General features: G+C 42.3%; 1 protein-coding gene across 5 annotated transcripts in view; it reads right to left on the bottom strand.

The window, feature by feature from the left end:
- Positions 1-14638, bottom strand: part of camk4 (calcium/calmodulin-dependent protein kinase IV) — a 178167-nt gene that overhangs the window by 59169 nt on the left and 104360 nt on the right. For all 5 annotated transcript variants that reach the window (XM_076988354.1, XM_076988355.1, XM_076988356.1 and 2 more), the window contains 3 exons: positions 4435-4525; positions 4156-4230; positions 3946-4021 (listed from right to left, as the gene is read on the bottom strand). In XM_076988354.1, coding sequence (XP_076844469.1) covers positions 3946-4021; positions 4156-4230; positions 4435-4525 — 242 coding nt within the window. The remainder of the gene's footprint in view (positions 1-3945; positions 4022-4155; positions 4231-4434; positions 4526-14638) is intronic.

Raw genomic sequence — 14638 nt, 5'->3', positions numbered from 1 at the left:
CGTCTTTACTTCCTGAGAAGACTGAGGAAGGCTCATCTTCCATCTCCAATCCTCACTACGTTCTACAGAGGAACCATCGAGAGCACCCTGAGCAGCTGCATCACTGTCTGGTTTGGGAACTGCACTGTAGCAGACCGCAAGTCCCTACAGCGGATAGTGAGGACAGCTGAGAAGATCACCGGTGTGTCTCTTCCTTCCATAACCGACATTTACACTACACGCTGCACTCGCAAAGCACTCAGCATTGTAGGTGATCACACACACCCCTCACACACACACTTCCAACTTCTGCCATCTGGGAAAAGGTATCGAAGCATTCGGACCCTTACATCCAGATTCTGCAACAGCTTTTTCCCACAAGCTATCAGACTTCTTAACAACCTAGTCTGTGCTGTCTCACGCACACATATGCACATACAAAAACACTAGACCTTGGACTCTTCTTATACTTATGCACACACATAAAAACACTGGACTTTGGACTCCTTTTTTTACAGTTCTGATTTGCTGCTAAGACTGTACCAATGTCTACATAACTGTCTGGACTGTCTTTATCATTTCACTACATTGTTCTAAGGTACATATCTGGTTTTAGCTGCTATAAAGAGTGTAGTAATGTTTACATATTTTTGTTTACATTTTCTTTACATCAGTAGCGAACCGTGACCTTTAAACCTGGGCCCGCTACCCCCCCCCCCCTCCCCCCCGAAATTTTTTTTTTCCTTTCTTAATAAACTAAATAAAGAAAAACTGAGACGACAGTACAGCTTTAAAAACGCAATAAACAATAATATCTGTACTAGATAACATCTTAAGCAAAATAAGTTTCCAAACAAAATAAGGTTCACAGCTCCGTGGTTCTCGGAAGCGGAATATGTAAACAACGCGCACGAGGACGTCAAAGGGATGAATCGAAACTAGCTAGCGATGGTGCTAACGACAGCTAGCGTCGCCACAGCGGGCGGAAATTATCATACAGTTAAGCCCGCCCACTAAGAGAGAAGATATGATTGGTCAATTTTGCTGTCATTTGAAACTGGTATTGCGCTGAATTATAACTGCCAGGCCCTCTGTAAACGAACAGCGGGCATCACAGTCCTGATAGGGGGAGACACAGGCTCACAGGCTTCCACTCAACCCCTCACCTTCCAACACAGATTGAATAGACACGGGTGAATATTTTATTTGCTTATATTTTTGTAATTGTTTAGATGTCGAATGTCAAACTGTAAGTAGATAAAATAAAATTGGATAATTATTTAAGAATATTTTAGGCCCTCTGAGAGGGCGTAGAGGGCCCTGACGGTTCCCCACTGCTTTACATCCTGTACTCTACATAGCACAATGCACTTTAACACATACTCAGTATTGCAATGTCACCCCCCCCCCCCCCAGTATTTATCGTTTGTATTGGAAATTGTTTATTGTGTTGTATTTTTACTGTCTTGTATTTAATGTCTTGTATTTAATGACTGTTTGCGGACTTGCACATGTTTGCACAAGTGCACTTTGTTTTTGTATTGAGTATTGTTCTATGTAGCACCTTTGGTCCTGGAGGAACGTTGTTTCGTTTCACTGTGTACTGTACTGTATATGGTTGAAATGACAATAAAGACTACTTGACTTGACTTGAAACACAATATAACTCCAAGTCAACCACACTTCTGTGAAACCAACCTGTACAGTTAGGAAGCAACACGGATTGTGAATCAATTTCACCTGCTGTTGTGCAAATGGAATAGACAACAGGTAGAAATGAGAGGAAAATTAGCAAGACCCCCCCTATAAAGGAGTGGTTCTGCAGGTGGGGACCACAGACCACTTCTCAGTACCTATGCTTTCTGGCTGATGTTTTGGTCACTTTTGAATGTTGGTGGTCCTTTCACACTCGTGGTAGCATGAGACGGACTCTACAACCCACACAAGTAGCTCAGGTAGTGCAGCTCATCCAGGATGGCACATCAATGTGAGCTGTGGCAAGAAGGTTTGATGTGTCTGTCAGCATAGTGTCCAGAGGGCAGCATGGTGGCTTGGTGGTTAGCACGTTTGCCTCTCAGCACTGGGGTCTTGGGTTCAAGTCCCTATCTGAGTGGAGTTTCCATGTTCTCCCTGTGTCTGCGTGGGTTTCCTCTGGGATCTCCGGTTTCCTCCCACAGTCCAAAAACATGGAGGTTAGGTAAATTGGCCCCAAATTCTCCCTGAGTGTGTGTCTGTGTCTCTCTCTGTTCAACAAAAACAAGTTGTTGTCTGAGTGTGTGTGCATGAATGTGTGTGTGGTTGCATGCCCAGTGGTGGATGGTGCTCTGCCACTAGGGTCTGTCCTCTTTCCCCTTCCTGCACCCCATTCAGTCCCCCAGGGGGCTGTAGAGAGTACACCGCTTCTCACCGGTGTGTGATTGGTTGTCTGTAACATAGCTGTGTTCACAATTGTAAAGCGCCTTGGGTGTCTAGATAAGGCGCTATATAAATTGAAACATTCATTCATTCAGAGGCTGGAGGCGCTACCAGGAGACAGGCCAGTACACCAGGAGACGTGGAGGAGGCCGTAGGAGGGCAACAACCCAGCAGCAGGACCGCTACCCCCGCCTTTGTGCAAGAAGGAACAGGAGGAGCACTGCCAGAGCCCTGCAAAATGACCTCCAGCAGGCCACAAATGTGCAAGTGTCTGCACAAACGGTTAGAAACCGACTCCATGAGGATGGTATGAGGGCCCGACGTCCACAGATGGGGGTTGTGCTCACAGCCCAACACCGTGCAGGACGCTTGGCATTTGCCAGAGAACACCAGGATTGGCAAATTCACCACTGGCGCCTTGTGCTCTTCACAGATGAAAGCAGGTTTACACTGAGCACGTGGCAGATGTGACAGAGTCTGGAGACGCCGTGGAGAGCGATCTGCTGCCTGCAACATCCTTCAGCATGACCCGTTTGGCAGTGGGTCAGTAATGGTGTGGGGTGGCATTTCTTTGGAGGGCCGCACAGCCCTCCATGTGCTCACCAGAGGTAGCCTGACTGCTATTAGGTACCGAGATGAGATCCTCAGACCCCTTGTGAGACCATATGCTGGTGCGGTTGGCCCTGGGTTCCTCCTAATGCAGGACAATGCTAGACCTCATGTGGCTGGAGTGTGTCAGCAGTTTCTGCAAGAGGAAGGCATTGAAGCTATGGACTGGCCTGCCCGTTCCCCAAACCTGAATCCGATTGAGCACATCTGGGACATCATGTCTCACTCCATCCACCAACGTCACGTTGCACCACAGACTGTCCAGGAGTTGGCGGATGCTTTAGTCCAGGTCTGGGAGGAGATCCCTCAGGAGACCATCCGCCACCTCATCAGGAGCATGCCCAGGCGTTGTAGGGAGGTCATACAGGCACGTGGAGGCCACACACAATACTGAACCTCATTTTGACTTGTTTTAAGGACATTGCATCAAAGTTGGATCAACCTGTAGTGGTGTTTTTCCACTTTAATTTTGTGTGTGGCTCCAAATCCAGGCCTCCATTGCTTAATAAATTTGATTTCCATTGATGATTTTTGTGTGATTTTGTTGTCAGCACATTCAACTTTGTACAGAACAAAGTATTCAATGAGAATATTTCATTCATTCAGATCTAGGATGTGTTATTTGAGTGTTCCCTTTATTTTTTTGAGCAGTGTATATTAATAAACACATGAAAAGCATATCATTAATGAATAGTTTTCTTTTGTTTCTCTTTCTAACGAAATCAGTTAAATCCATAGTAAATAGAGTTAATAACGTTTCTCTGATTTGTTGTACACTCCATCTTGCTGTATTGTAATAGCTGGGATTTGTCAAATTTTCATTCAGACAAGTGAACCTACTAATGCTGCTGAGAAGCACAAGAAGTCGCTTCCCAACAAAGAGTGCTGTAACTAAGTATGTTATGGAAGAATAATTCAAGTAAGTAAGATGTTGTCACTTACAAAATGTACGTGATAACTCCCACAGACCACATGTCAACTTCAGGCCCATAGGCACACCCCCGGAGGATCTCTGGAGCTGGAAGAGTGACAGAACCAGAGAGGCAAGGCAGAAGGAAAGCCAGAAAGTCATACAATTGCTTTCTACTCTCAATTCTGTGTGGAAGTGATAGAAAGGAAAGATAAATAGAGATGTGACATTAACAAGCTCACCACAATATCCAGGTGTTCCACATATCGTCTTCATCGTGACCTGATCATCGACAATTTTTGACAGGCCAAAGTCAGCTGTAAATATCAGCACACACACACCAAAAACTTTTGTGATGCATTTCATACCACAAACACCATAACTGTCTTGCAACCACACAACTTCAAATCAGGACTGGGTAGAGAGGCATGTTGCCTACCCCCAGGCTAATGTGCTAAAAAGGAATACCTGCCAGTGTGCAGCCATTTCTCCATTGGGAAATGGAGAGACATGCCCCATACCTATTTTGAGGGGAGCATCTGGTGCTGAGGTGGCATACAAGAGATTCTCAGGTTTCAAGTCCCGGTGCACAACACCATTTTCATGCAGGTACTGAAAACAGACAAAGAGCCAGGTGCGTGACCTTCTGTTAATATCCAGAACCTCGCATTGTTCTTCCAGGACCATGCGTGACTTTCAACAACAAGGTCTTGCTCATTTACAAGAGCTAATGTCTTCATTAACCTGTTCTGTCAGTGTATGCAATGAATAGATTCTTGGAAACAGAGAGAGATACTGAATTGATTTACAGTGAAGAGTAAGTCATCTGCATCCAACTACTGTTGAATCTGAATGACATGTGGTAAAGAGTTTGATTTATAAAATATTTGTCAAACCTGTATCCTTGACTACTTGACGGCTAAATCAATGTTCAAGGCTTTACTTGAAATGAGACAATACTGTGAAAGTATATGTTAATGACATACATTTTGAAAGAGCATTCCAAAATGTTTAAATTCTACATTAAACAAAATCTGTTTGGTAATATCTTGTCCCAATGTACAATAGTCACACAAGCGTTTTTCTTTTTGTGCATGTAACTGTGCCATCCAGTACCAGAAATGGAATGTTCTTCACAGGCTGGAAAGGGTTAACGCTATAAACAAGTGTGAAGTCGCTCACAAATTATTGGTTTCTATAGATGGATTCTATATCTTGATTGCAAACACATTTTGGTCTGAAACCCATAGTGTTAGAAGGTATTTGACTAACCATAACAACTAAGCTGACTAATGGAGTGTTCAGTTAAGGAGTTATGAAGCAGAACTCAATAGCAAATGGTAGACGGTGATGACGCTGTAACGCTACTCCTCGCGAGACAGAGTGCGATCAGCAAGATGGCGGCACACACTATCTAACAATCTAACTAACAAAACAAACAAGAGAAAACGACAGCAATCAAAACACAATGCCCTGGAAGCGTTAGAAGAATTAATCGACGAGTACTACCATCTACATTGCAGCATGAGCTCGGACAAAGGAGAAGGAAAGAAAGGAAAAATGAAGGCAACTCCTATCTCCAAAAGACCACGTCCGACCAGCTCGACCGGAGACTCAGAAGGATTCCCCAACCCACACAGAGGTTAGTGAAATCCTCATCTCCATCGACTCCAAACTAGCGACCCTGGACGCGAGAATCTCACTAGTTGAGATCCTGCACAAAGAATTCCAGGCGCTACGTGAAAGCCTAGAGTTCAGCCAGGAACAGGTCACATCGTTGGCAAAAGAAAACAAAACCCTACAATACAATATAAACACCGTCACAACCCAACTATCATACATTACCATTTCTTATACATTAAGAAAATAAGGAAATGAAAAGAACCATACTAGATTTACAAACTCGCAGCATGAGGGACAACATTGTATTTTCCGGGATCCCCAAAAATACATCCGAAAACCCGGAAAAGCTGATCACGGAGTTCATAATCTCCAAACTTTAAATCAATCAATCATCAATCAATCAAATTTTATTTATATAGCGCTTTTTACAACAGTTGTCACAAAGCAGCTTTACAAGTGCCGAGTCCTAGCCCCCAGTGAGCAAGCCAAGGGCGACAGTGGCAAGGAAAAACTCCCTAGTTTTTGCATGAGGAAGAAACCTTGAGAGGAACCAAGACTCAGGGGGGGAGCCCATCCTCCTCTGGCCGAAATCCTACCTGAAACGGCCAACACCATAACCTTTCACCGCGCACACCGCCTGGGAGGAATAAACACGCAAAACTAACGCCCCAGACCCATTGTGGCAAAAGTAGAACACTATAAACACATAACAACTCATACTCGGCAAAGGAAGAGAACTGAAAGGAACAAACTACGGCATAAATGACCAGTACCCCCGTGAAATACTTGACAGATGGAAAAAACTACTCATCGTGAGAAAACAGCTAATTCAAAATGGAAAACGGGCAGTTCTCTCCGTGGATAAACTATACGTGGATGGCCAGCTATACAGAGATCAAGAAATCACTCCCTGGCTGTACTGATACGAGATGGATGCACACCAGTGAAGAAACATAACAACTGACTACCTGACTGCTGATTACAAGCTCTCTTTTCTCCCTTAAACCTGATTCAATATCTATCTATCTATCTATCTATCTATCTATATATATATATATATATATATATATATATCCGCCTACATATTGATCTACATTACCTAGACAATTACAAATATTTTAACAATAATAATATACATACAACAATATATATAATAATATACATAAGAATGTACATCTGAATATATATATATATATATATATATATATATATATATATATATATATATATATATATATATATATTAATAACTATCCATCATATTATCGCACTCGTCTACACTACACCTTCCTTCATGTACAAAAGAGGAAAACGACCCTGCATTACCCTCCTTTTCCCCACCCCTATCTTTTTCTCTATCCTCTGTCCAAAATAAATTACATTCACCTAAATAGAATCATGAACATAACTATACAATTAATTACAAACCATTGGACACCTTACAACACTTCAACATGCTACAATTAAAATGAGCTACATGGAACATACATGGAATCGGCTCCCAAGAAAAAAATATTTTCCTATCTCAATAGATTAAAAGCAGATATATGCCTCCTACAGGAAACTCACCTAACAGAATCAGATCAACAAAAATTGAAATCAGCAGAATACAATCACATATTTACAGCCAATTACAACTCTAAGCAAAGAGGTGTAGCTATTTTAATTCATAACAAAATTACATTCACACACAATGCTACAATCACAAACCCAGACGGGCGACACATCATCATAACTATCACCATTAACAACTACACTTTTACCATTGCTAACATCTACGGTCCAAACATCGACAATCCCTCATTTTTCCATGACTTCTTCACACAAGTAATCTCAATAACTAACTGTCCAATAATAATAGGAGGCGATTTTAATACAGTTATCGATCCAACTCTAGACCGGTCAGCCTATACTCAGAACACACGCAACTGGAATTCCACTGAAATAATAAAACAATACATGCAAGATCTCGGTCTTGGTAATAGCTGGCGACAAAATCATCCAACCACCAAAGAATTCACATTTTACTCAGCAGTACATAAATCATACTCACGCATTGACTATTTTTTAATCAGTAATTCAATTCTGTCAAATATTGCACATACACAAATTCACCCTATAACAATAAGTGACCATGCTCCTGTCTCAATAATATGGAACTCAAACCAAAAACACAAACATACATTTAGATGGCGCTTTAACACGTCACTTCTCAATGATCAAGAATTTGATAACTCTATAAAAAAGAGTGGACATCCTTTTTAGAAATAAATGACTCTCCAGACATATCAGCATCACTTTTATGGGAAACAGGTAAAGCAGTTCTAAGAGGAAAAATAATCTCATATGCTACATTTAAAAAGAAGAAAGAAACAAAACACGAGGTAAAGTTAGAATCAAAAATTAAGGAATTAGAAAAAATTATCATAAGTAGACGTTGGTGGAAGAAAAGCAAAAAGAACTTAGGAAACTTAGATACGTCTTAAACGAATTGACAAATAAAAAAACTAAATTCCTACTACAAAGATTAAGACATGAAAACATCGAATACTCAAATAAATCTGGAAAATATTTAGCAAATCTCATTAAGCGTAATAAAGAAAAAACATTTATTCCAACCATAAAAAACTCAGCAGGGAAAACAGTGCAGACACCTCATGAGATAAAGAACACCTTTAAAGACTTTTTCAAAAAAGTATACTCATCAGACAATGAAACCAACTTGGACAAAATTAATAATTTCCTGGACCATATCAAACTACCTAAATTAACTGAAAACCAAAAACAAACACTCGAAAGACCATTATCCCTAGAAGAACTTTACAAAGCTTTAAAACATATGCCCAACAGTAAAGCCCCAGGACCTGATGGATTCCCTGCTGAGTTTTATAAACACGTTTGGCCATCCTTATCTCAACTGTTTTACAGAACAATAACAGAAATCAAACAAAATGCAAAACTTCCAACAAACATGAATACTGCAATCATCTCCCTTCACCTTAAACCAAACAAAGACCTTACCCAACCATCTAGCTACAGACCATTATCATTAATGAATACAGACACAAAAATAATCAGCAAGGCGCTAGCCAACAGAGTAGAAACAGTAATTCATAATTTAATACATCCTGATCAAACGGGTTTTCTCAAAGGTCGACACTCATCCACAAATATGCGCAGATTAGTGAACATAATAGACTACACCTCACACCAAAACATACCAACAGCAATTGTAACCCTAGATGCAGAAAAAGCCTTTGACAGAGTAAACTGGAAATTCTTATTTACCACACTGTATAAAATCGGATTTGGAGAATCATTCATTAACTGGATACAGATCTTATACACTGCACCTAAGGCTACAGTCAACACCAACGGGGTAATATCACAACCTTTCACATTACACCGGGGGACCAGACAAGGATGCTCACTCTCTCCTTATCTATTCTCTATCTTCATAGAACCACTAGCAGCAGCAATACGACAAAACACAGACATTAAAGGAATCCAAACACATAACATGGAACATAAAATCAGTCTATATGCAGACGATATCCTACTATTTCTACAAAAACCACATATCTCAATAACAAAAACAATTCAAACAATTGAAACCTATTCAATAATATCAGATTACTCAATTAACTGGTCAAAATCTGCAATTCTCCCAATAAATATAAATAAATGTGATGATGATCTGAAAGCATTACCTATCCCAATATGTAGTAATTACATCACATATCTGGGTATAAAGATATCTCCCCAACAAATGTCAGAATTGTTCAAGCTTAATTACAATCCATTAACTAAAACAATAAGTGACGATCTTCACCGCTGGACTACACTTCCTCTATCACTTGCTGGCAGAATTGCTACGATTAAAATGACAATATTACCAAAAATCAATTATTTATTTTCAATGATTCCCATTCAGCCCCCACTCACTTGGTTTCAGACCTTAAATACCACAACAACTGACTATTATTGGAAGAATAAACCAGCTAGAATCAAACTCACAACGTTACAGAACTCGAAATCATACGGCGGTCTAGAGGCACCAAATTTCCACCATTATCTTGCAAATCAATTACAATATATATTAAAATGGATAAAACCTAATAGTACAAATAGATCGTGGACTGATTTAGAAAAAGCATTATGGAAAGATATACAAATATCCAATTTACCATTTATCAGCCAAACAATTAAACATCACCCATGTTTTTATAACACAACTGTGGCCACAACTCTGACAGCCTGGTGGAATTTTCACAAACTAACAAACTCAGCACTAACACCAACCATCCATTCACCCATCTGGAATAACCCGGACTTTACAATTAATAAAAAAACATTAAACTATCTATCATGGACTAATAAGGGAATCACGCACCTCAAACATCTGTATAACAATACCACATTAATGTCACTACCACAAATAACCCAGAAATACGGCATCAAAAGAAGTCAGTTCTTACAATATCACCAGTTAAAATCACTCATCAGTTCAAAAATCAATCCAACTACTCTAGCCCTCCCTACACCAATCTCAGAACTTCTTAACATCACTACAGCAAATAAAACATTATCCAAAATATATCAAATTATATCTCAATTAAATCTTAACATGAGCCTACCGTTCAAGCAATGGGAAGAAGATTTATCAACAACTCTTAATACTAACTTCTGGATACAGATATGTAATAATAACTATAGCATTATCACAAATACTAATTTACAACTAATCCAGTATAAAGTTATCCACCGAGTACACTATACCACATACAAAATGTTTAAAATGGGATTCACAAACTCACCAAACTGTACACACTGCAATCAGAACACTGTTGATAATTATATCCATGCTATGTGGCACTGCACTCCAGTTAACCAGTTTTGGAATGAAGTCACTACTCATCTATCTCAAGCACTAAATACCCAAATTCATCCAACACCTTCATTATGCCTACTAGGGGAGATATCAACCATTAGCACAACACCACAAAACAATAGAACAATCCTAATGTCGCTAGTCGTTGCCAAAAAAGTCATCCTCATGAATTGGAAAACAAAAAATAACAAACATCAATCACTGGAAAAATCTTCTAATATATTATATCCCCCCAGATACACACTTAGAGCCTACAATAAATACAGGTATAGACTTAATCTAGACACAACTAACTCAAATATTACATCACAACATAAGCAAATTGTGGTGTACTGTTGTCACGTTGTGGGGGGGCCCCTTGCCGGTCGCCCCCGTTTACAGCAGCAGATGTCCTGTTTTTGGTCATGTGATGTTCGTCCCTCAGGTGTGAAAACGGTGAGAGAGAGAGCTGGAGAGGGCGCGTTGCGCTCCACAGATCGCTCGCATCGGTGGGTCCTGTCCGTTTGTTTGTGTTCTGTCTTTGCGTGTTCATTTTGTCCTAGAGTGTAGCGTGCTTTGTTTTATGTAATTCCTCTCTTGCACCCCTCTTCACTGTGTGTGGGGAGGGGCCCATTGGCACGGAGGGCATCCTAGGTGCGTGTGTGTTATATGTTGTGTCTGTGTTTTTTGTTTTGTTATTCCCTGGAGGGGCCCCCCCTAAATATGTTTTTGGGGGGGAGCTATGGGGTTCCTGAGCCACGACATGTGGCTCAGAAGGTCAGTGGTCAGAGCAGTGCACGTTACGTGTTGTGTGTCGTCTGTGTGCGTGTGTGTGTGATGTGTTGCAGGTCGCTCCTGGAGGTGGACTGCGGCACTCCCGGACCTAGTGGGGTCTCCAGGTGGAGACCCTCCCCTTCAAGCTCGGGGTGACCAGCGTGTCCCTGATGCGGATTGCCAGGGCCCTGGTCTCTGGGGCTCCTGGGTTGGGTGGAGCAGTCCACCTTGAGATGAGGGGCCCCGGGAGGGGTTCACTCCCCAGGAGTCTGGGGTGACCTGGGGCAGGGGTCAGCTCCGAGCGAGGAGGTAGGTTCGGGAGGTGTCGGTGGAAGCCGTGGCCGCACCCCAGTGTGGCGGCCTGCACACATCTACACCTGTGACGTCTGTTGGGCCATGTGATCCCGGTCCGCGCACAGCGGTGGGGCTTAAGCGGCCTAAGGCCGGTTAGGGCGCGAGGGCCCTGTGACCGACCGGGGCGTGGTTATCGTCTTGTTGACGGCCCAGTCGGTCCAGGGTCCCGCCCAGGAGGCGAGCTAACCTGTCTGTCTTTTTATGTTTTCAGCTCCAGGACTGCAGGGAAAGGATCCCTGCCTGGTCTGCGTCCTGTGACGAGGAGCTTTTATGTGTTTTGTGTTTCAGCTCAGGACGGCAGGGAACGGGTCCCTGTCTTGTCCCCGCCCTCCCGCCCCTTTGTTGTGTTTTGTGTGCTGCCGCTGTAAGCCGCACATCCGGAGAGGAGTGCGGCTTTGGTGGGGGGGTCTGTCACGTTGTGGGGGGGCCCCTTGCCGGTCGCCCCCGTTTACAGCGGCAGATGTCCTGTTTTTGGTCACGTGATGTTCGTCCCTCAGGTGGGCGGGACCCGTGATCCGTTTCACCTGAGGGTCGTTTGTTCGTCTATATATGTCTTGTCTTTGTACCAGTTGACTGCTGGTTATTATTTCCTTCATTTGGAACAATGCACGGGTTTTTGGTTTGCACACTTTCTATTAAACCATCCTCTTTCCCTGAGACTTGGCGTGATCGCTTCCTTTTTGAGTTGCTCACCCTGCCCGTCACAACTGTACTGTAGCAAACAAATCACAAGATTATGATTCTAGTACATTCCTATCTTTTGATAAGCAATAGGGTATAATATATATTATTGTATTATATTATGTTATATTATATTATACTATATTGCATTATATTATACCATATTACAGGCGTACTCAACTAAATTTGTCCGCGGTCCAATTTTGGCAGATACCTGTGACCTGAGGTCCGGTGCGGCGGGGGTGGCGAACGTAAGTTGTTGAGCGGGGAGGGGGGGGGAGGCGTTTATACTTTCGCGAGCGTCACTGCAGTGTTCTCCGAAACGATAGGCGTTTTGTCCGAAACGATATGTGGTAGAAACACCCCTCAAAACGGGAATGAACATTTACCTGACCATTTTAATGTTGCTATATGTTTCAGGTTTGAAAAGTGCTGGAATTTAGGTTAAAGTACTTTAAAATGCTTGAAATTGTAACTACTTGTAAACAACTTGTTTGTTGTTTCACAACAAATAGCTGTCTGACTGAATAGTTCTCTTGTATTAGGTTAACAAATACGAGCCTCTTGTAATTCCAGGACGAAACATGAGAGAACGTGAAGATTGGGCGTTTTTTAAATAAACAACCATTAAATAATGTGATAAAAAGCGAATTATTTCGAGTATATGTATAAATATTTAACTTAATTATGTTTAACATGCTGGGAAATATTGAAATGGACCTTGAAAGTGACGTACAAGTGCTTTAATTCCACCTTATAAAGGTGTATGAACCCTGAAAACGTGACTATGTTCATTGCGCTGAAGCGCGGCGCGAAGTTACAAAATTCGAGAGGTGCACGACCTCTCGAACCGACAGCGCGCGAGGCACTCGCGCACACGCGGAGCCACAGCGATTACGTCATTTTCGCCGCGCGGACCCTCGCGCCGCTCGCGAAGCGTCACCAGGCAGGCTTGTTGTTGGGGGGGGGAACGTAACACTCGTGACGGAGTGTTTTTTCAATAGCCCTGAAATAAATGCTACGGTTTTGTTTTGGTCCGTATCCAGTTAATCAGGAATGAGATTGGGTCCGGACAGGACTGCGTTCGGGTCCGGATCCGGACCGCGGTCCGCCAGTTGAGTACCCCTGCCATATTATATTATATATCTGTATACAGTTGTGATCAAATTTATTCAACCCCCAATGCTGCGAAGGGTTTTATGGAATTCAGTGCACATTTGTAATTGTGTTCATAATGAAATCTTACAAGGACTTGTTAAAGAACTAAATGCAACTAAGATAGCATCAATTTTTTTTGTCATAAAGTATTAAATGGCCTTTTTGTGATTTCTTCATTGACACAATTATTCAACCCCTTTACGACTACCACTCCTAAGAACAGAGGTTCATTCCAGTGTTTTCCATCAGGTATTGAAAACATCTGTGGATGTCAACGAGCAGCAATCAAGCATGATAAGCACCAATTAGGCAGATTTAAAAGGACTGTGATACTCAGCTCCTTCTAGACATCTACTGGTGTGTTTCCAAGCATGGTGAAGGCAAGAGAATGGTCCCAGAAGACAAGAGAAGAGGTTATTGCTCTTCACAAGAATGGCAATGGATATAAAAAGATTGCGAAGTTGTTAAATATTCCAAGAGACACTATCGGAAGTATCATTCGCAAGTTCAAGTTAAAGGGCACAGTGGAAACGTTACCTGGTCGTGGCAGAAAGAAGATCCTGACGGCGACTGCTGTGCGCTACCTGAAGCATAATGTGGAGAAAAATCCCCGCGTGACTGCTAAGGAACTGAAAAAAGACCTGTCAGATGTGGGCACTGAAGTTTCAGCTCAGACAATAAGGAGCGCACTGCATAACGAAGACCTCCATGCCAGAACGCCCAGACGCACCCCCTTGCTGACTCCAAAGAACAAGAAAAGTCGACTGCAGTATGCCAAAAGTCATGTGGACAAGCCACAAAGGTTTTGGGACAGTGTACTGTGGTCAGATGAAACTAAATTAGAACTGTTTGGGACAATGGACCAGCGCTATGTTTGGAGAAGGAAGAACCAGGCTTATGAACAAAAGAACACCTTGCCTACTGTGAAGCATGGCGGGGGGTCAATTATGCTTTGGGGCTGTTTTGCTTCTAATGGTACAGGAAAGCTTCAACGTGTGCAGGGTACCATGAATTCCCTTCAGTACCAGGAGATCTTGGAGGAAAATGTGATGGAGTCAGTCACAAACCTGCGGCTTGGGAGACGTTGGACCTTCCAACAGGACAATGATCCGAAGCACACATCCAAGTCCACTAGAGCATGGTTGAACATGAAAGGCTGGAACATTCTAGAGTGACCATCGCAATCACCAGACTTAAATCCAATTGAGAACCTCTGGTGGGACCTAAAGAAGGCAGTTGCAGTGCGCAAGCCTAAGAATGTGACT

Source organism: Brachyhypopomus gauderio, unplaced genomic scaffold (genome assembly GCF_052324685.1).
Source record: "Brachyhypopomus gauderio isolate BG-103 unplaced genomic scaffold, BGAUD_0.2 sc61, whole genome shotgun sequence".
Taxonomy (NCBI): domain Eukaryota; kingdom Metazoa; phylum Chordata; class Actinopteri; order Gymnotiformes; family Hypopomidae; genus Brachyhypopomus; species Brachyhypopomus gauderio.
This window is presented reverse-complemented; position numbering and strand designations above follow the sequence as displayed.